Source organism: Diospyros lotus, chromosome 6, assembly GCF_014633365.1.
Source record: "Diospyros lotus cultivar Yz01 chromosome 6, ASM1463336v1, whole genome shotgun sequence".
NCBI lineage: Eukaryota > Viridiplantae > Streptophyta > Magnoliopsida > Ericales > Ebenaceae > Diospyros > Diospyros lotus.
In genome coordinates, this window is record NC_068343.1 from 42,323,451 (window position 1) to 42,347,482 (window position 24,032).

Genomic DNA, 24,032 nt, shown 5'->3' on the forward strand with positions numbered 1-24,032 from the left:
TGAGGATTTACAAGAAAATAGAGATTGGGCACGAAAATTGAGACATTTTGAATACGTTCGAGGTGAGTGTTCTTACCCTAAAAACTTGGTATTTGTTCTACCTAAATGTGTTTTGATTTCATACAAAATAGTTTTGTTACATGCGAATGGTTTAATCAGTGATAGGTTGTTTCATGTGGAGGTTCATCCCAAAACGTTTTATGCATGTGCATTGAATTTTGTGTAATAATTTATGTACATGAAATGTTATTTTTATATAATACATCAAGTTATGGTTTTTGGCATTGGCATGTGTTTGTGTTGTCCATATGAGATGTCAGCCTGGGATGTTATCTGGATAGTATAACCGTAATTCCCCAAGGGTGTTACCAGAATAATGTATAGGGGTATCCCGTGCCAGGTGTGCTTGTCGGGATGGTCGCCTAGGGTTCCAGGCCGGGTTGTGTGGCCAAGAAAGTTACACTAGGGCGACTGGTTGCCCATGTGGGATATGGGTTGGGAATGGGTAATGTTTTCGGAATACTTTTGAGTGGGAACGTAATCCCTAACGTGATTGTGGTGAATCCAGTTCTTGTGTTGATGTTAACCGGATTGGGTTGGGAGTGGTAACAATTGTTCCCGAGGTCTTGTGCCAATGTGGTGATGTTGCCTTTAGAGAGAATGCTCTTTCCCAATGGTTGGGTTAAGCGTTGTGTGAGATTCTCTTGGGCTGGGACTTGTTAGGTTATGTTGGTTTGTTTCATGTCTTGAATACATTCATGAAAACATGTTTTGAACTTCCATTTGATACAAGATGTTGTCTTTTCCATTTTGTTAAAATCATTCTTAGTATAATGGTTTCTCTCCTTTGGTTGTAAGTGTGTATCAATTTCTTAGTTTGAGATGGTTTCGAGTCTCTTTGGAAGTCTCCATGTGGTATATTTCATCCCATTTCTTTGAGATGGTTTCAAGTCTCTTTGGAAGTCTCCATGGGGTATAATTCATCCCATTTCTCTTTCATGGAATAGCATTGTGGGTTAGGAAGCTAGAATGAGAGTTTTGGGGTGATTGGTGTCCATTTTGAGTGTTTTTGGTGGTTTTTTGTCCTTTTTTGTTCATTTTCGACCAAGTCGACTCGTCCAGGAGGTCAATTCGACTCGATTTCGAGTGAGTCAACTTAGTTTCGAGCGAGTCGACTCGACTCAAGTTGACTCAGATTTCCGCTGAGTCAACTCAGCCGCAACTTGACTACTCTATGCATATCTCGCTGTTTTGGCCATAACTTTTGATGTAGAACTCAGAATTGTGATCTATTTGAAGCGTCATAAACTAGACTTCGAGGGATTCAATTTGATATATAATATCATATATTTTGGATATGATTTGAGTTGGTTAAAGCTTTTCTTAATCCAAATCAAATAAGAGTGTTAAAGTAAATTGTTTTTAAATGTTTCTTTTGATATCCCTCAATACTCTAAAATGATAAGATGTGTTTGAAGATATATATATATCTATAAATACATGGGATTCATGAGATAAAAATATAATTAACTTGCATGAGGAGGTATAATAATAATCAATTAGGAGGTTGTTAAGAAATATCCTTGGTTGGTATGTCCATGGAGTCTCATGGGTATGCATTGATAACTCTAGATGAATAATTTCCCTTAAAAAAAATGGAGTTTCCATAAAAGGATGTGATTGAAGATATGCATATGTGCATAAATGGGCTCATAAGTGAATACGTTATTGAAATGTTTAAATGTGCATGATGTTCATGATGTGTACATTTCTATAATGGAGCATATGTTTTATATTTATGTAAGATCTCATGGGCACTACATGGCACTATTATTTGCGCACCAATTATTTTACGCGGGGGCTAAGTACTGTGGGGTGAGAAATGGATATCCTTAAGAGCGTCTGACGCGGGTGAGATGGCCATATAGCCCAGTAGGCGATGCTCAAGCCACTGAATGGAAAATTGATTTTATATATATATGTATGTATTCATGCATGTGCATAAAGGGCTTTGAGAGCCAATGTGATCCATGTATATGGAAGGCTATATGAGCCAATGCGATGTATGGAGATTTATGTATTTATGAGAAATGAAATGGTGCATAAAATGCATAATGGCAATGGCATGGGAATGATTTAAATTATGGGAACTAATGGGAAATACTACTCGTACTTGGGAAGTCAGGTTTATTCCACTTTGATTTATCCCTGCCTTAACCTTATTGCTCCATTAGTGGTAATATATGCTTACTTATGGAATGATATTATTAATGAGAATTGAATGATGGGTTTAAATTATGTTGTATTGAGGAGTCGAGCGTACTCTATTTTTTCTATCCATCCCTTCATTCTTGTGTCTGTTGTTATATATGTATACTTGTTAAGCCTTATGGCTCACTTTGAAATATGGGTTTTGATAAAGCATAAGAAAGTGTGTTCTTTGAGGATGTTGTTGTCCAGTCTAGAAGGCATGAACCCAAAGGGTGTTTAGATGTCAAGTAATGCTTTTCTCTAGATCTAAGTTATTCATGCCTTCGTGTATCGTTCTATGGATACTTCTATTTACTATATACTTGCTGAGCCTTATGGCTCACTCTGTTTCTTTTGTTATTCTAAGGAAGTGGAAGATAGATGTTAGGGCGAGTTTTGGTTAGATGTGTACAGAGATGTCCCGGCCTCAAATATCCATGGGTGTAGTTTGATGGCCTGATTAGAGGGTTCCATTTTGTATTTAAAGTTTTGATGCCTTTCATTTTGAAAATGTATGGGCGGTATGCCCTAGATGATGATGTAATGAATGTATATTTATTTTAGCTCCTATTATTAGTGAGCAAATTCAGAAAAGCAATTTCATTATCAATTTTGAGTATCTGTATCTATCTTGAATGAACCTTCTCTCTGACTTCTTGTGCTAGCGGGAAAATCCGAGAGCGAATCAGGGAGCGAGCCCTGATAATACACCAAGCTCCCTCCGATTTTCATGATACCATCTCATGCTCGTAGTTGTAACCGTAGAAGCATATATTCTTTGCAGTCTTGGTATGAGAGGTAAATACCACATTTTTTTTAAAAGAAATTTGTTTAAATTTTCCATCCCACTTCTTACAGGTTTAAAACAAGGATGATCGCAAAAGTTATAACTCATCTCGAATTCGTCATCCTTGTAATACAACATACACCCATTTGAACAACAATCAATCTTCTGATAACCGAGGCCAAGTTGTGAAACCAATTTCTTGGTATGATAAAAATCAATTGGCACACGATTACCAATTGGCACTATTTGATGCATAAACTGCGTGATTTCATTATACCTACCTTCGGGAATGTTGTAATCAGACTTTATACTCAACATCCTAACTGCAACAGAAAGTTCACTTTCTACTTCGCAGTTTAAATACAATGGAACTTGTGCAGTAGACAACATGTCATAAAATGCTTGTGCATTTTCATTCGGTGATTCATCAATATTGTAAGTCTGATAACCACTTCCACTACCAGTATCTTGCATTATATATGGCGCATTTGATGGCCCAGCCGCATCCATTACCATCTGTTCATAGGAATTAAACTAATCTTTAAAATTGTCTTCTCTATAATATTCATTTTCAACAACCGAATGAGGCACAACGGGCACTTCTTCACCATGATGCGTCCAATAATAATAACATTTCATGAATCCATGTTTACAAATATCTCTTTTCACCTCATTGACTGATTTAAACCTTAGACACTCGCATTTCATACAAGGGCACTTTAACTTTCCTTCTAGTCTTATGAAACTTTCTTGAGTAGATGCAAATTCTCTAAAATTCTCTAGTAATCCTGCCCCTTCTTGAATTACACCTATTATCAATCCACTTACGATGCGACGAAATTTTTATTTTAAATTAAATAATATATATGACGAAAAAAACTATCCTAAAAATTCACAAAACCATCATTTAGTACTACAGACCAGCATCATTTTTAATTGTACTTTCAGACATACACTACTTTAAATTTTTTACCAAGTAACAAAAATTTTAACCAAATAATAACATTATATTTGTAGTTATAATTTTTAAATAATATTAAATAAATAACTAACCTAACAACAATCTTATCGACATTCAACTATTATATTTAAACATATTATTTATCATTAAACTAATCATTTTTTACAATTAAACTAAACTAGACCACAAGTTTGTATTTATTTCAATTATGTATTATTGTATAATTTTGTTAAGATTAGACTTTATTAAACCTAGAGTTAAACCCTGTTTAAATCTTGAAACCCACCCATTCATTATTAAAAAATTAAAAAACATATATTTAATAATTTTAATTTATAATAAATAATTAATAAAATTAAAAAATTAAGTTCTTTTAATTTCTAATAAGAGATTTAATAAAAAGTTAAGTTAAAAAATTAGGCTATATTCTTAACAACAAAACTAATACCCAAATTTTTATTTTGTGAATATTTATTTTAATTAAAATTAAAGTCAAAATATCTAAATTAATTAAGAAAATATTGATTTGGCTCTACAAAATTATTTAACAACCAAATTTATAGTAATATTAATAACATAATAAAAATTTAATATTAATTATTTTACAAATTTAAATTTTATTCCAAATTTACAATTAACCAAACCCCAAGTGTGAACCAAAGCCCCGCCACACCACATTTAAAACCCAAATTATGATTATTATTAATTTAATTTTAATTATATATTATTATCTAATTTTATTAAGATTATACATTTAAAACCCCCATTGTGTAAAATAATTTTATTTTTACCTACTAAAATTATTTAACTATATTATTAATATTAATAAGATGAGAAATTTATAATTAATACTAAATATAAAATTAAAATGTTATTAATAATTTATTATTAAAACACTCCCCCACCCACCCCCTGAACCCCCTAAACAACCCCTTTTATTATTTAATTATATTTTTTATAATTATATTTAAATTTATAATTTAAATTTAACATTAATTAAACCTCATATATTTTATACATCCCAAAACATGAGACAAGTAAGAAAATTATATAACTCTTCAAACTTTGCCATTAATTTTTGCCCTCGCAATTCATTAGCATTTGAAAATGTTGATTATGAGATAAAATAATTTAATATCTCATAACCCTCACAGTCAACGTGCCAAACATAAATGCAACTCCACACCTAATGCCAAAAGTAACATCCTGGAATTTGGAGATAAATGATAATTATTAATTTTGGCATTTGGGATTATTATTGAATATTTGGAGAATTTAGAAAAAAAATATTAATTTATATTGTTTTGAGGAAATAGGCAATTAAGGCAATTAATTATTTTATTTGGAAACATTTATGGAAATAAGAAAAGATTAAAATAAATTAATTTGGGTGAGTTTCTGGAAATTCGGGGTGCGAGTGAAATTAGCGAAAAATTGGAGTTCAGGGTGTATGTGGGATTTTCGAAAATTTTGGGGGTGCTGGTGCAAATCTCGAAAATTGGCTAAGAGTCACCTTAAATTTAATGAGGTGCGTCTATATGTTGAAGGTGAGTGGCAGCCGGGTGGTCACGCACGAGGAAGGCTAGGGGCGAGGCGAGGGTTCAAAACCACGAGGAGTAGGCACGTTGGGGAAAGAAATGGCTAATTTTAATCAGCCATAGGAGCCCAAAACAACGTCGTTTTGCTGATGGTATTTGGTGGATTAAGAGAAAAGAAGAAAATAATTGTAAAATGCAAAGTGACCAAATGGTCCTTACTTTATTAAAAAAGGTAAGGGCAATTTGGGAATTTCATAAATGGGTATTAGTATAAATGAATTTATGGATATTATGGAGTAGAAAGGAAAATGAAAAAGAAAAGAAAAAGAGGTAAATGACCAAAAGGGGTTTAATGAGTTGTGGATTGTGTTTAAAAGAGATGGGTAAAATGGTATTTGGCCAAGGGGAGTGGTTGGAAATCTGATGGGTGGCCATCCCTCCCCCATGCTCCTTTCTTTTCCTTGTTCCTTTTTCTCTTTCCTTTCCCCTTATTCCGATCAGTTTTCTTCTCCTTCTTCTTCTTCTTTTCTTCTTCTTTTTCTTCTCCATTTTGGTGTCCATGGAAGCTTGAAGTGAAGTTGCAGCTGGGTGCATTCTTCTTCTTGAGTTTTCTTCATCTAAGGCAAGTTCTTCTTGCATTTCTTTTTGGTTATGCAAGTTATTATTTCTTCCTTGTTTGTTTTGTTGCAAGATCATGTTGATCTTCCTTGTTAATAAAGCCTTGGACCCTTTTCTCTTGGGTTAAGTTGGTTTCCTTCTTGGTTTCCTTATTTTCAAATCTTCTAATTTGTGAGGAGATCAAATCATGAGTTTATATTAATTTGGTGGATTATTTTCTCATTCCGTAAAGTCTTTTGTTTTATCATTGGTGGGCTTTTTGTGAGTTTTCATTAGGGTTTAGTTCACCCTAAATTCTCAAAGGAATGACACTTGATTGATTAGGAATGTTAGAGAAGCAAGATTTGATGTATCTTGCTTGGGAGGTTGAGTTTTGTGAGTTATCGATGTCATTTTTAAGTTTCAGGCCTCTGTTGGTCGACCAAGTATTTCTATCGGTCAACCAAGTATGTGTTTTGTTCTTCAGTTGGTCGACCAAGCATTTCGATCGGTCGACCAAGTAAGTATTTTGTTCTTTGGTTGGTCAACCAAGCATCTCTATCGGTCGACCAAGTATATGTTTTGCCTTCTGATTAGTCGACCAAGTATTTTTGTTGGTCGACTAAGCATATATTTTGCTTTCTGTTAGTCGACCAAGCATATATTTTGCTTTCTGTTAGTCGACCAAATGTTCAATCGGTCGACCAAGTGTTTTAATCGGTCGACCAAGTAAGAAATTCAACTTCTGTTAGTCGACCAAGTGTTTCAATCAGTCGATCAAGTGGTTTCAGTCAATCGACCAAGTGATAAAATAAGCTTCTGTTAGTCGACTAAGTGTTCCCAATCGGTCGACTAAGTCCCTATTTAGTCGACCAAGTCTACAGTCGGTTGACTAACTCTTTTATTCGGTCAACCAACAAAATGCATTGATCCTTTCTTTGTGGTTCGATTATTTTCTAACGCTTGTAATTCTTCCCCAAAACTCTTGTGATGTTCTAGTTGGCCTCAAAAATCATCTCGTCCATATGTAAGTGTTCCAAAAATGGGGAAGTTAATTAATGGTGGGAATTAAAAAAGAAAATCATGTGCTTTAATGGTGAATTCATGTAATCAATTTATTTGACTTTAAGAAATAGTATGAAGGTAAATCCCAATGAATGATACCAAATCATATGATGAAAATATTATTGACTTATGAGAAAATAAAACCTTGAAATGTTCAAGTGTGAATGATGACCATGATGAGAACATTTCTAATAATGAAGCATGCCAATATGTTACTTGAAAACCTTCATGAGTATTGCATAGTACTATCATTTGTGGTATGGAAAATGAATCTCAAATAATGATGCGAAATCATGTGATGAAAATACCATTGGCTCATGTGAAGATATAATCTTGAAATGTTAAGTGTGCATGATGATCATGATGAGAACAGTGCTATTAATGAAGCATGTTTGATATGTTCATTTGAAACCTACATCAGCATTGCATGGTATTTTAATTTGCGCACTTATTATTTTGCGAGGCGGCTATGTACCGCGGGTGAGAAAGGATATCCTAAAGAGCGCCTGACGCGGGTAAGGTGGCCATAATACTGATAGGCGATGCTCAAGCCCAATGAATGGCTAGATGATTTTTCTATGTATATGTATGCATGCATGTGAATGAAAGGCCTTGAGGGCCGATGTGATGCATAAAATGCATAATGATAATGGCATGGAAATGATCATATTGATTGAGAAATGAAATGATGCATGAATTGCATAATGCCAATGGCATGAAAATGATCATATTGATTGAGAAATGAAATGATGCATGAATTGCATAATGCTAATGGCATGGAAATGATCATAATGATTGAGAAATGAAATGATGCATGAAATGCATAATGGCAACGGCATGGGAATGACAATAATAATGGGATCTCAAGGGAAATGTTACTCGAACTTGGGAAGTCGGGTTTATTCCATTTTGGTTTTTCCATGCCTTGACTCTATTGTCCTTATTGTTGTAATATATATATATACTTGCTGAGCCTTGTGGCTCACCTTGCTTATTCCTGTTATTCTAGGTAAGGGATAAGTTATTGCTGAGGGCGAGTCCAAGTGAGGCTAGAGCCCGGGTTTAGTTGTGTACAGGGATATCCCAGCCTCAAGATCTATGGGTGTAATGTTGAGGGCAGGAAATAGAGAGTTCAATTTGTTGTTAGAACCTTAGTGCCCTTTTTATTTGAAAAATGTATGGGCGATAAGCCCAAGATGATAATGTTAAGGTTTGTAATATTTATTTTGAGCTCCTATTGATAGTGAGCAAATGTGAAGATGTTTTACTTTGGCTCTTGATGATTAGTGAGCAAGTAAAAAAAAAAAAAAGATAATATGATAAAATAGTGTTTATTTTGAGTTTATTGTTCTTGTATCCATTTTGTGACGACCTTCTTTCGGATTTCCTATGCTAGAAAGATGATCCGGGAGAGGGCCGCCACAGTATTGGTATCAGAGCAAAGGTTGGGACGAGAGAAGTCTCTGTACACATAGGAATGTCGGGTAGAGTTAAGACTATGTTTAGTAGTCCAAAGTAAGGATATAATTTAAGATTATACTTCAAGTATATAATGTGATATGGCTTGTTTGGACTTGTATTAGCAATGGAGCATATGTTCTCACATTTGGTGCTTGGGTGAGGAGTGATTTATTTCGATAATTTGGTTAATGTTCGGCTTTGTATGCAGACTCCAAAACACTTTTGCATGAACCCTAGGGGATTGAGTTCTAGACTACCAGACCCAAGTTTGGGGGAGCTAGATTTATTTTGGTATCACTGGGAAAAAGAACTGCTCACAGTCTGGGGAGGAAAACAATTGGAAAGAGAGCAAGTGGTGGACTATCTACACCGGGTGGATTTAGTGTTCCACTTTACCATCAGTGAGTACATGTGGAATGTGTGGGGCCTCCCAAAAAAGCAAGTGTTGTTCGTGAGGAAGTTCATGAATGAAAAGTGGAAAGAGCTTACCCGGATGTTAATGTAAGATATGCACCACCAGTTCCACTATGATGCTTTTGTTAATGCTATAGAGCGAGAGGCGGAGGTATGGGATCCAAGTCAAACTGCAGTTTATGGCTCCGAGGAGGAAATAGCAACTTCTGGGAAATTTCCATCTGAAGCTGTGAAGTGGGAGCCAACTGGTCGAAGAGAGGAGCTCATCAGGCTTGAGTCAAGTGTGGGCAGCGATGGAGGTTTGGTTTGCTTGGCAGATGAGGCCACATCCCATGCTGAGGAGGATGAGAAAAGTACTACTTAGTAGAAATGTTGTACTATTAAAGTTGTAAGTGCTGGCATTGTACTTATGTAGTACGTGAAGTATGGATGAAATGTATTGAATATAATGGTGAAATGTACAAGGAGTTTTATTTTGTCACACATGAGGACCATTTATAACATTTGTTGTGTGAAATTATCTTACATGCTTGGCAGGGTGAGTGAATGATGTAACAGGGTATTGAATGGAATAGCTACAATTTTGATAGATCCGTATGCATTGGAGTAGGCATGACCTATGGGTTCTCGTGGCTAATTCTTCAAGGCCCTGAAAAGGAGGAATGTCTCCATGTGAGGGAAGGGCTTGAGGATTGAATAGCCATTAATCTATAGTTAAGGAATGTGTGGTACTCATAGGTGAGTTGATTGGGTGAGTACGCAACTGAATTAATAAAGAATTAAGTTGGGATTACATGAAAGACACGTGTAATTACTTGCCTGAATTTTTGGTTTGGTCTTAGGATGAGTATGTGCACAGTGAACTAGGGGGAAAAGGAAGAGAAAGAGCTACCGTTTGAATGCACGCGTATGTATATATGTAAAACCTAGACTAGGGTAGTTCATATGGAAATGTAATGCAATCTTGTAGGCTAAGAGGAGCTAAGGAAAAGAAAATAATAAGGTGAGAGCCTATCTCAGCATAGCAGCTATTAACCGATGGTGAGGAGCTGTTGACCGGTCGCGAATAGTCTTCCGTTTCCTTGCATCTATTGATTGTGTTTTTACTGAATGTGGTTTTCTAGAACCATTAAAATAGTAATGCAGCTAATAAATGTATATGTATGTGTGTGTATTCATATTCGATACGTGATATTAGTATATATTGATAGAGTTTAGATGATCATGGATCAATTCATGCAGAAAGAAGGAGGTGTGGCAGAGTGAAGGCGTGCACAAAGAGTGGTGCTGATATAAGTTATTGTGGCAAATAAGAACCCCGCTAGGAGTGGATGATTATGGGAATAGTTATTGTGGTGGGCATTTTTCTCAAGATTGTCATGTGGTCCAAATGGTATCAATGAATAGTGAGATGGGGAGGTAGCCATCTCAAAATCAATATTTTAATTCTCGTCAAGTGAAGAGACCGGCCAGGAGTACTTAGGGATCATCTTGTCAAAGTTGGGAAAATCAAGAGGTAAGTTATGAGTAGCAAATGCGAATGTTGGTCAAAAGAAGTAGACTTTTGTTGATCTTGCCAAGGTCAGAGTGGTAGAGAAGTGATCACTATTTATGATCATTTCAGGTATAAGGAGTCTTTTAGACATCATGGTGCACCGTAGGGTACTAAAGAGAGATTTTGAGCATTGCTGCTCCGTTGTCTTGAATGACTTGGAAAAAAGGGGTTAAACTTATTTGGAAAGACCATCAATAGAGAGGTTTTTAAAACCTGAAGGTTGAGTGGCATGTGCTTTGGTATTAGCCACATCTATGACCCTGAAGAACACTTGGCATTATGCCTTAAGGTCTAAGTTGATGTCTAATGTTGTGCCTCATCAGCAGCTGTCAAGTAGATCATGAGGATTATTCGATCATTGCAGGAGATTGTATATGAGGAGATGTCTATCTCTTCTCCTGAGGAAAGACCCATTATGCATTGTGTGTATATGAAAGTGCAGTCAAATTTGATTGAGCAAGTTTAGGGTCAGTTGTCTATAGATGAAGGACTAGCACATATCACGGTAGATTTGGAGAGATTCACGTCGGCGGACTTCAATTGGAGGAATGACGGTTTGTTGATGTCCTAAGGACGGGTTTGCATTCCTAATGATGCCAAGATTAGGAAAAAGATTTTGTCTAAAGTCCATAAGTTCAGTATGCCGTCCATCTTGGTATAACGAATAGATATCAGAATCTTCAGCGACAATTTTGGTGGGACAGCATGAAGTATGATGTAGCTAAATTTGTTTCAATTTGCATAGAGTGCAAGCAAGACAAAGCGGAACATCAGAAGCCGTGGGTTTATTACAGACGTTACCTATCCCAGAATGGGAGTGGGATAACATTTCTATGGATTTGGTGTCGAGCTTTCCTAAAACAACCAAGAGGAATGATTCCATTTGGGTGTTGATGGATATGCTGATGAAATCGACCCATTTCTTGTCTATTAAAAAGATTTATCCCTTGAGTCATTTGGCAAAGATGTATATGATGAAATAGTAAGACTACACGGTATTCCGTATAGCATTGTGTCGAATCAGGATCCCTGATTTACTTCTCATTTTTTAGAAGCCTTGTATGTTACTTGGGGACCAAGTTGAAGTTTAGTATTGCATATCGTCTGCAGACTGATGGACAAGCGGAGAGAATTATCCAAACATTGGAGGACATGCTTTGAGTGTGTGTCCGGGATTTTCATGGCAGATGGGATGATTACTTTCCATTAGTGGAATTCACCTACAGCAGCAGTTATCATGCATAAATAGGAATGTTGCCTTATGAGGCATTGCATGGCAGGCCATGTAGGTTGCCTATGTGCTGGGAGAAAGTTGGAGAAGATCAAAACCATTAGGGATTGAAGGAAAGCAGCCCAAGATAGAAAAAGAGTTACGCGTGCAAGAGACGGCGTGACTTGGAGTTTGATGTGGGCGATAATGTGTGGATGAAGGTAATGCCCATGAAGGGCGTGCATCGATTCGGAGTTTCGGGGCAGCGTGGTCCCCGTTACATTGGACCCTTTGTCATTTTGGAGCAAGTTGGGGCTTTGTCATATAAATGGGTTTTGCCACCTCAGTTATCCGGCATTCACAACGCTTTTCGTATGTTTATGTTGAGGAAGTATGTGCCGGATCCCCAACTTAGCAGTGCTTATCAAACAATTGAGGTTAGGGAAGATGTTTCATACGAAGAGATGCCAGGTAGTATTTTGGAGCAGAAAGAGAAAGTTCTAAGGAACTGGCAAATTCCATTTGTAAAGCTCCAGTGGCAACATCATTCTCCAGGCAAGGCTACTTGGGAGCATGAGGATGAGATGAGGCATCTATTTTCCCCCAGCTTTTTGATTGACCAAGAATAAATTTGGAGGACCAAATTCTTTTAAGGGAGGGAGAAATTGTAACGACCCATTAGTGGGTCTAGAGTTTTATTGGAATTATAATTCACTATGTGTGATAAATTAGCCTAAAAAAAATTAGATGTTATAAATATTGTGAGGTGCCTAATTTAAGGGATTGGGCTTTTAAAGAAAACTTGGGTTGAAACCATTTGTTTTGGGTTGTGTTTTATTTAAGAATGGTTGTAAAGCCCATTGGGCTTAACGTTATGTTGAGGCCTTTTGGTGGGCTAATGAAAATGGGCCATTATAATTAATTAAGCCAATGAGTTAGGCTTGGGCCTATGTAAGAGTATGGGTTGATTTTTGAATTGGGCTTAGGCCCATGTGTAAAATATGAGAGGATGGAATTTAGTAAATGAAATTATATATATATATATAATGGTATTTGGTGGATTAAGAGAAAAGAAGAAAATAATTGTAAAATGCAAAGTGACCAAATGGTCCTTGCTTTATTGAAAAAGGTAAGGGCAATTAGGAAATTTTATAAATGGGTATTATTATAAATGAATTTATGGATATTATGGAGTAGAAAGGAAAATGAAAAAGAAAAGAAAAAGAGGTAAATAACCAAAAGAGGTTTAATGAGTTGTGGATTGTGTTTAAAAGAGATGGGCAAAATGGTAATTTGGCCAAGGGGAGTGGTTGGAAATCTGATGGGCAGCCATCCCTCCCTCATGCTCCTTTCTTTTCCTTGTTCCTTTTTCTCTTTCCTTTCCCCTTCTTCCGATCAGTTTTCTTCTCCCTCTTCTTCTTCTTTTCTTCTTCTTCTTCTTCTTCTCCATTTTGGTGTCCATGGAAGCTTGAAGCGAAGTTGTAACTGGGTGCATTCTTCTTCTTGAGTTTTCTTCATTTAAGGCAAGTTCTTCTTGCATTTCTTTTTTGTTATGCAAGTTATTATTTCTTCCTTGTTTGTTTCGTTGCAAGATCATGTTGATCTTCCTTGTTAATAAAGCCTTGGACCCTTTTCTCTTGGGTCAAGTTGGTTTCCTTCTTGGTTTCCTTGTTTTCAAATCTTCTAATTTGTTAGGAGATCAAATCATGAGTTTATATTGATTTGGTGGATTATTTTCTCATTCCGTAAAGTCTTGTGTTTTATCATTGGTGGGCTTTTTGTGAGTTTTCATTAGGGTTTAGTTCACCCTAAATTCTCAAAGGAATGACACTTGATTGATTAGGAATGTTAGAGAAGCAAGATTTGATGTGTCTTGCTTGGGAGGTTGAGTTTTGTGAGTTATCGATGTCATTTTTAAGTTTCAAGCCTCTGTTGGTCGACCAAGTATTTCTATCGGTCGACCAAGTATGTGTTTTGTTCTTCAGTTGGTCGACCAAGCATTTCGATCAGTCGACCAAGTAATTATTTTTTTATTTGGTTGGTCAACCAAGCATCTCTATCGGTCGACCAAGTATATGTTTTGCCTTCTGATTAGTCGACCAAGTATTTTTGTTGGTCGACCAAGCATATATTTTGCTTTCTGTTAGTTGACCGAATGTTCAATAGGTCGACCAAGTATTTTAATCGGTCGACCAAGTGAGAAATTCAGCTTCTGTTAGTCGACCAAGTGTTTCAATCAGTCGATCAAGTGGTTTCAGTCGATCGACCAAGTGATAAAATAAGCTTCTGTTAGTCGACCAAGTGTTCCCAATCGGTCAACCAAGTCCCTATTTAGTCGATCAAGTCTTCTTCATCAATCGACCAAGTCTACAATCTACAGTTGGTTCGATTCTTTTCTAACGCTTGTAATTCTTCCCCAAAACTCTTGTGATGTTCTAGTTGGCCTCAAAAATCATCTCGTCCATATGTAAGTGTTCCAAAAATGGGGAAGTTAATTAATGGTAGCAATTAAAAATGAAAATCATGAGTTTTAATGGTGAATTCATGTAATCAATTTATTTGACTTTGAGAAATAGTATGAAGGTAAATCCCAATGAATGATACCAAATTATATGATGAAAATATTATTGACTTATGAGAAAATAAAACCTTAAAATGTTTAAAGTGTGCATGATAACCATGATGAGAACATTTTTAATAATGAAGCATGCCAATATGTTACTTGAAAACCTTCATGAGTATTGCATAGTACTATCATTTGTGGTATGGAAAATGAATCTCAAATAATGATGCGAAATCATGTGATGAAAATACCATTGGCTCATGTGAAGATATAATCTTGAAATGTTAAGTGTGCATGATGATCATGATGAGAACAGTGCTATTAATGAAGCATGTTTGATATGTTCATTTAAAACCTACATGAACATTGCATGGTATTATAATTTGCGCACTTATTATTTTGCGCGGCGGCTATGTACCGCCGGCGAGAAAGGATATCCTAAAGAGCGCCTGACGCGGGTAAGGTGGCCATAAACCCGGTAGGCGATACTCAAGCTAAATGAATGGCTAAATGATTTTTCTATGTATATGTTTGCATGCATGTGAATGAAAGGCCTTGAGGGCCAATGTGATGCATAAAATGCATAATGATAATGGCATGGAAATGATCATATTGATTGAGAAATGAAATGATGCATGAATTGCATAATGCCAATGGCATGAAAATGATCATATTGATTGAGAAATGAAATGATGCATGAATTGCATAATGCCAATGGCATGGAAATGATCATAATGATTGAGAAATGAAATGATGCATGAAATGCATAATGGCAACGATATGGGAATGACAATAATAATGGGATCTCAGGGGAAATGTTACTCATACTTGGGAAGTCGGGTTTATTCCATTTTGGTTTTTCCATGCCTCGACTCTATTGTCCTTATTGTTGTAATATATATGTATACTTGCTGAGCCTTGTGACTCACCTTGCTTATTCCTGTCATTCCAGGTAAAGGATAAGTTATTGCTGAGGGCGAGTCCAAGTGAGGCTAGAGCCCGGGTTTAGTTGTATACAGAGATGTCCCAGTCTCAAGATCTATGAGTGTAATGTTGAGGGCAGGAAATAGAGGGTTCAATTTGTTGTTAGAACCTTAGTGCCCTTTTTATTTCATAAATATATGGGCGGTAAGCCCAAGATGATAATGTTAAGAGTTTGTAATATTTATTTTGAGCTCCTATTGATAGTGAGCAAATGTGAAGATGTTTTACTTTGGCTCTTGATGATTAGTGAGCAAGTAAAAAAAAAAAAAGATAATATAATAAAATGGTGTTTATTTTGAGTTTATTGTTCTTGTATCCATTTTGTGACGACCTCCTTTCAGATTTCCTATGCTAGCGGGATGATCCGGGAGAGGGCCGCTACAAGTGGGGTACGGCCCGCAGTGAGTAATTGTTAGGAAGTAGGGTACAGCCCACGGTGTGAGTGTTTGTGGAAAGCAGGATACGACCCACAATGTGAGCAGTGATAAAGTAGCTTGCATTGGGCTAATAATGCAACGCCTCGCTCTTCCAGGTGCGTTATAGCTTGGGACAATTCCGGGACAATAAATTTTTTTCTTTCAAACATTAATACTAAACCACGCCATTCCTCTAATCCGTCCTAGAATTCTCATACATTAATCTCGAAAGAGAATCATTATACATATCAAATGCAAAATCAAAGATCGAAACCTGATATCTTAACATTAATCATAAATAAATTCTTACATCTTCAACATTCCTCAAAACGTTCAGAATCTAAAGTAGCAGAACTTAAATATAGGGGCTACGTAATATACATTTCATTCTTCATGTACTATGTTAAGTGCCATTTCATGCATCATATATCCTTGAATCTGCTACAATCTTCATCTGGAACGTTTGAATATTTCAGGGGCAAAACCCAAGTTAGATGATGAATCATCTAAGTAATGGTACATAGTGCTATGTCATGTGTGTATGCAATGTCTTTCCTCATAGATGTCAACTGCACTCCTCATGCTACCTACCATTTTTGCGGCCACCTCTTTCGAAGCCAGGGTGTATGGGTGCACCCTTGGTAAAGCAGCGATGCCAGTTCGTACTCCCTATGACCACAAATGCACGTGATCAATGATATTAACGTGTATTTATGCATTTCATAGTTATCTCATATATGCAGTCTACGTGATGGATACATATCAGGGCATGTCAATATGATGAAAACATTTTCGAGGAACATAAATCACTTACAAACTAAGCATTTTCCATAAAATTAACTTTAATTGGGAAGTACCACTTACCTTCTCAAACTTATTAGGCTACCCCGAAATTCGTGTATCGTCTCGATTTGTGTGCCAACTTCAAAATTCGTACAAGCCACTTCAATTTAAGACTCAAAGTATCTTAATCACTATATTTATTTAAATAAGCATTAAAACCTATTTTTGCATAATTTATGTCATTTTCTATAATTTTCTCTCTATTTCTTCCTATTTTGCCTCAATAAATCCAGATTAAATATTTCTAAAATATTTTCTCAAATATTTCACTACGACAATTCATAAAATAATATTCTTGAATTTCTGGAATTTTCTAAGAAATTTTACTTACCTTGACTTAGCCTCTCCGGCTTCCTCGGTATGCATGACATATTCTCGAAACGTGTGCTTGAACTGATTTCTAGACCAAAATCTTCGAAATATTAATAAATATCCAAATCCTATTTTTCGAAATTTTCCTGGGATATTTTTCTAATTTTTTCCTATTTTTTTCTTTTTCTTTCCTTTTTCTTTTTTTCTTTTTCTTTTCCCTCCACTTCATCTTCTTCCTCCCGCCTCCCCTATTACCTACGCACACCCAGCTTCTTTCCATTATTTCTTCTTCCTTTTCTTTTTTCTTTTTTCTTTCTTCTCTTCTTTTCTTTTTCTTCTTCTTCTTCCTTCTCCTCCTTCTTCTTCCTCTACATCGCACCTGCAGCTCCTAGCGCACCAGCTCCATGCGCGCACAGCTCCCGCCACTGCCACCTGGCTCCGCCTATCACCGCTGCGGCCATCGACACCATGCACCACCGCCCTGCAACCCCCCCCCCCCCCATAGCCACTACCCGTAGCAGCCTCCCCTACTCGCATCGGCCTGTTGGAGCTCGCGGCCATGGTTGTCGCCGCAAGCTTGCGGCCACTCCGGTTGCCTTCGGCCTCACCGATCGATCTCCTCCGCTTCTGCCAACCACCACGTACCTTGTTGGGCCGCCGCACCAGCTCGCCCACCACCCTGCTCCGCTCGGCCGCTTGCTGCCGCGATTCCCATGGCTATGCTGGTTGCTACTCGGCTGCCATGGTCGCGGCTTGCGGCCATGGTGGCTGTGCCCGATGCAGCCAGCTTCCTCTCTCTCGATCTCTCTATTGGCCTCGCCCTCTCTTCCTTGATCTTACTCTCTCTCTTTCCCTCTATTAAAGCTCTCAGCCAAGCTCAACTCCCCGCCTCCCTTACTCTCATTCTTCCCCTTTTTATAGCCATCCCAGCAACCCAACTTGCCATGGTCATCACCTATTGCATGAAGCTCACTCAAATTACAGCAACTGAATTGCAGAGGTGTGGCTTAAAGGTTGCAGGGCATAGGATTTGAAGTATGGAGTGGCAGGGCATGGCCATTGCATGCTTGGGTTGCATTACAGAGGCATGGCCTCTCTTAAATGCGCATACTTATATTTATATATATAATTATATATTGTATTATAAAAATTAGAAACTTATATATTTAAATCCTATTTTTAACCCTAAATTTATTGGAATATTTCTCTAATTGCAATAATATCCTCAAACACTGAATTAATTGACATTACGATACCGAAAATACAAAATTAATAACTTGAAGCTCAATTAAAAATGACGATTTCGTCCCAATGTCCTTATTGGGCCATCGTTTCATCTCGAAACCACTGAAGGGTTGATCCTTACGAAAAATCGGAGCCCCCATAGGGTTCCGTTGATTTTTTGAGAGTTTCCTACAACGATTCGGTTTTACATCCTAAATGGCAACTGTATTTTAGCTATACTGGAAACTGTTCCTGATCCAATTTTTTTTTATACCATAAATCCCAACTTGGAACGCATATCGAGATCATATTATTTTCTTTAGACAATTTCACTCTATGGCATTCCCTACAGTCGATTTGGTACTTATAACTGCTATCAATTCAATTTTTCAGTATTCTAAACTTATTAAAATTACGTGGCAATCCTATCTAAGCATGGGGTATTACAACTAACATGTTTATATGTGGACTTGGGTGCCAGTGTGTGTGTTATGTGGGCCCCAAGGACCGTTTATGTACATTTTACTTTATGGTTATACATTTGAAACAAGGCAAGCATTAGACATGGCATGCTATGACTTGTATTGGCATGAATTGAATGGGGTGTTATGGGAAGAGTTATGTCTTTAATCTACAGCTTTTCTTTCTAGAGCTTATTGAGTCTTGTGACTCACGTTGCTTTCCATCATTCCAAGTAAGAGAATCGACTGAGATGTCAGGTATGTTCGACGGAGTTAGGTTCAGATCATCGAGCCATGATAGCAAGTGCAGAGTTCTCCCGAAACTAAGTCCCGAGTGTCGTATGTTTGGTCAGAGTAATGCTTTTATGTTTTTGAGTTAGGTGCATGTTATGCAAGCTGAGGTGGGCTCATGTATTGAATGGTCATGTAATGATGATTATGAGATGTTATATGATAAAAAGGTTAGGGTTTTAATAAGCGTTGTGCGTGAGTTGTAGTTGCTTTATTATTCAGTATCATTCAAATAATGATCCTCTCATAGATCCTCTTTGTGCACGGGGGCTCCAGGAGGCAGGTCATTTCACCAAACATAAATTAATATATGAATTTTGTGCTGGCAATTGCAATTATAGTGGGATCAACATGGAATATTCCATGTTTGATTCCAGTGCTTGTCGTGCCAAGGCTAGAGCATTGAATTGAATGATCACATAACAAATTAAATCACATCATAAATTTAAAATTAAAACATTCAAGAATCCACCTCATTTAATGTTTTAATTTTAATTCTAATGTTTAATGTTTTGATTTCTCTTTAATTCTAATTTGCCCAATTAATATTAGTTAAACTTTCGGGCTTAATCAATGACTTAAAAACTAAACAGAATCACCTAATATACATATATTATTAAAAATTAAAACTCCTATTCTTATTCTTCATTCTCTGTGTCAATATATACATATATTATTTATAAAAAAAATTATTTAGATGATATATATAAATATATGTTCATAAATATGAAAATAACATCTTTAGAACATTTATTACTTTTCATGACTATATATATATGGAAGTAATGAATATATATGGAAAGTCAGGTCAAAATCATGATTTTTCTTTATTTTCTTCTTTCTCCTTGTAATATACTAGCTAGCTCCTTTGTGATAAAGATAAAAAAAAATTACTAAAAATCTAGTAATTTCGATCAAAGATTTTGTAAGAAATCTTGCTTTGTCATTACAAATTTGATTTATATAATGAGTAAGGTTTCAATTTTGATGCTCAAAAACATTTTCGGGGCGCCCCAAAAAAGTTTTTGAGTTATTTCTATAATTTTAAAAATATTTTAGAATATTTGTTAATATTAAAAAAAATCAAAAAAACATAGTTTCATCCACAAAGAAATTAAAAATGAAAAAAAATTCATTTTTAACTTAGAAACAAAAAAAAAAAAAAATCCCTCTCTAACTAGACACGGAATTTTACTCAAAAATTTTAATTTTTTTAAATTTGTTTAAAATCATTATAAAATTTATATCTATTTTTAGATTGAATAATTATTTTTATATTAAAAATAATATTTAGAAAAAAAACTCTTATATTTTTTATTTATAATTTTTTTTTCTATTTAAAATATCATCTACCTATTTTTATTCATTTATCATCTTCCTTATAATCTAAAATCTAACATATAAAAGGCATCTCACTTTAAAAACTCTTAACTTTGCAAGAAGCACAGTTAGTAATCTCACCCAACCCTAGGGCTGGCAATTTTTGACACGACTCGATTACACGACACGACAAGACACAACACGAAGTTAAGCAGGTTTGAGTTGGGACTAATCGGGTTCGGGTCATAAACGGGTCAACCCGTTTATAACATGATTATTTTCGTGTCTTAGGCGGGTCAACCCGTCTAATCCGTTTAGACACGCAATGACCCGTTTAAGACTTATTTATAAAATAAATTAAAAATAATTATAAAATTAAAAAAATATTTTAAAATCCCAAAATATCCCCCCCACACCCCACACCCCCCTCCCCCACTGAGTCTGAAACCCTAAACTCCCCCACTCCTCTTTCATTCTTTCCCCCTAGCTCTTTCTCTCTCTCACTCTATGAAATCCCGCCTCCGCCCTCGACCCCTCGCCTTCGCCTCCGCCCTCAGCCCCTAGCCTTCGCCTCTGCCCTTGGCCCCTCGCCTCCTCCCTCAGTGTCCGCCTCCACCCTCGATCATTTTAGATCGCCTCCGCCCTCAGCCTCTCACCTTCGTCCTCGACCCCTTACCTCCACCTCCGCCTCCGCCCTCAGCCCCTCGCCTCTGCCTTTGGCCCCTCACCTGCACCCTCGGCGTCTGTCTCAACCCTCAGTCATTTTAGATCCGACGAAATCTGGTTTCAAAAGCTCAAGCTCAAGCTCAAGTTCCCTCTGCCCTCAGCGTCCGCCTCCGCTCTCAGCCTCCGGCTCTGCCTCCACCCTCGGTCATTTCATTTCTCTTCTTGATTCTATTTGATGGAAAATAAATGTTTGATTTTTATATGTTGAGAAGAGTTAGATGACTATATTTGGGATTTGGATGGTTGTATTTGGAGATTTGGATTAATTTTTTTATTGCATGGATGATAAAATGTGGGATTTTATTAGAGTTTGTTATTAATATGTTATATATGTATGTTGACAGGTTAAATATAAATTATGTTGATAGGTTAAATTATTTTTTTGTGAGTGAATAAAATTTTGTATGTGTATTAAATAGGTTTTTTTATGCATTCAATAGGTTTTTACATGTTATAGGAAAACGGGTTGGACGGGTTAGTAGGTGACACAGAATAATTCGTTTAAATTAAACTGTTTAAACAGGTTAACAGGTGACACGACACGACCCGTTTAAATTAAACGAATTAAACAGGTTAATAGGTGACACGACACGACACGACCCGTTTAATTAAACGGGTTAAACGGGTCGTGTCGTATTACACATTTAATAAACGTGTCGTGTTCGGGTTTAAGGAATTTGACATGATTATTAAACGGGTCGTGTTCGGGTTAGCCTGATGCGTGTTATACGTGTATCTTGACATGACAAGATTGCTACTTGCCAACCCGAATTGCCAGCCCTACCCAACCCCCTCTAACGGCCGCCTCTCCCCCTCTGTATTGAATTTCCTATTGCCCCCCCCCCCCAAAAAAAAAAAAAAAAAAAATTAAACACACTCGCTAATTCTTTTAACTGCTTATTGTTTTGAATTTAATTTTTTTATTTAATTTACATAATACATAATAATAATTTATACATAATATATAATAATATATACAATATATAACAATATAAATATAAAATAAACAATAATAAACATTTAATATTATAATTTACTACTTAACAGAAATAACATAAATAAATATAAATAAACAAGTTATATTTATTACTTAACAAATATTAACATTAATAAATAACAATTAATCAATATTGTAATAAATATTAACATTAACAATTAATCACTTTCGTCCTTTGTATTCAATATTGTAATAAATATAAATAACAGAAATATTAACATTAACAATTAATCATTGAACAAATATATTAATCAAGTAATAAACAACTATTTACTACTTAACAATTAATCAAATAATATCTATTGTGTAAAAAACATTCAATATTGTAATTTAAATCTCAAGTAATTAACAACTAAAACTAAAAAATACCTTCAATTCTTGATTAGCTTTGTATCTAAATCACACCAAAATAAAACCACTTTCATGATTTCAATGAGAGTGAGAGTGAACCAATAGCAAAACAGTGAAGATAAAAGATGAATTTATGAGCAAAACAGTGAGGAAGAAATTGCAGAGAAGAGACAAGCAGGTGCTCGTAGCTAATTCTGGCAATATATAATAATTAATGACAGGCAATGGCTGATTCTGGAAAATCTCAAATAATTAACAACTAAAACTAAAAGATACCTTCAATTCTTGATTAGCTTTGTATCTAAATCACACCAAAATAAAACCACTTTCATGATTTCAATGAGAGTGAGAGTGAGACAGGAACAAAACAGTGAAGGGAAAAGATGAATTTAGGAGCAAAACAGTGAGGAAGAAATTGCAAAGAAGAGACGGGCAGGTGCCCGAAGCTAATTAATTCTGGCAATATATAATAATTAGCGACGGGCAGGTGCCCGTGGTTGATTCTGGGGCACCTACTCCCCCTCTACCCAATGCGCATTGGTCAGAAGGGGTGGTAGTGCCCCGAATCAATGACGGGAACCAATCCGTCGCTGATGTATTTTTTATTTTTTAAACTAAAAATATATTATTTAAATTAATTAATTTAAATTAATATATTATTTTTAAAATAAATACAAATTTTTTTAACTACATTAAAATACAATTAATTTATAGTTATTTCATTTTACAACATTAAACTAATCAGGAAAAAATATTTTACAATCAAGAGAGAAGAAAAATTTTTAAAATTTAATAAAAATAAATCAATTAAAAGTATTTAAAGAATAATGATAAAAAATAAATAAAATATTTTTTAAGAATTTCTAAATTTATTATTAATTCTAGAAAAAGAGATAAAAATGTATTTTTTATTTTTTAAATTATTAATAGTGTTTATGTTATAAATAATAATAATTTTATAAAATATTTTACCAATTAATTTATAATTTTAAATTACATATATGGAAGTAAACTAAAAATGATAAGTCTTTTGAGAGGAAACTAAAATCAACAATCATCTGCGACGGACAGTTACCCATTGCAGATGGAGAATTAGTGTCGGGTGATTGTTCGTCGTTGGAAAATATATTTTTAAAAATTAATATATATATTTTTTTAACTAATAAAATTAATATAGTTCTTTTATAGATATTTGATTTTATGACTTCACATTAATTAAAAAAATAAGTATAAGAGATAAAGAAATAAGGAAAAAAAGTAATAGAAATAAAACATAAAGAGTAATTATTTATTCCAAGTGCATTTAATGCAGTTTAACCGTCTTCAACAGTTTAACCGTCAACTATAAACACTTGGACGGTGCAGCATTAATTAATTATGGGGTTAAAGAACATTCATTATAATTGTTCAAGCATTCTAACTTACGAGTTCTTATATTTTATCTCTCATACTTTAAATTGACATAATTTTTCTCATGCTATTATTGCATTCATTATTATTATTTATTTTCTAAGCCTTCAATCAATTGAGAAATATTGTATCTGAGAAGTTTAATTCTCATATTAATTATCTCTTTTGATTGAAGCATTTTTGTTTTGTATTACTTAGCAACAGCATGCGCTATAGGCCCTATAAGTATTGTAGAAGGTTGTATCATCTAACATTATTGCTAGAAAGTCTATATTGTGGATAGGATAAGTCTCTTA

At 35.4% G+C, this 24,032-nt stretch overlaps 1 protein-coding gene across 1 annotated transcript; it reads left to right on the plus strand.

The window, feature by feature from the left end:
- Positions 1-12,062: 12,062 nt before the first annotated feature.
- LOC127804536 (uncharacterized) lies at positions 12,063-12,467 on the plus strand. Its single transcript, XM_052341409.1, has one exon. The coding sequence runs from the start codon at positions 12,063-12,065 to the stop codon at positions 12,465-12,467; it is 405 nt and encodes a 134-aa protein (XP_052197369.1).
- The last annotated feature ends 11,565 nt before the right edge of the window (positions 12,468-24,032 follow it).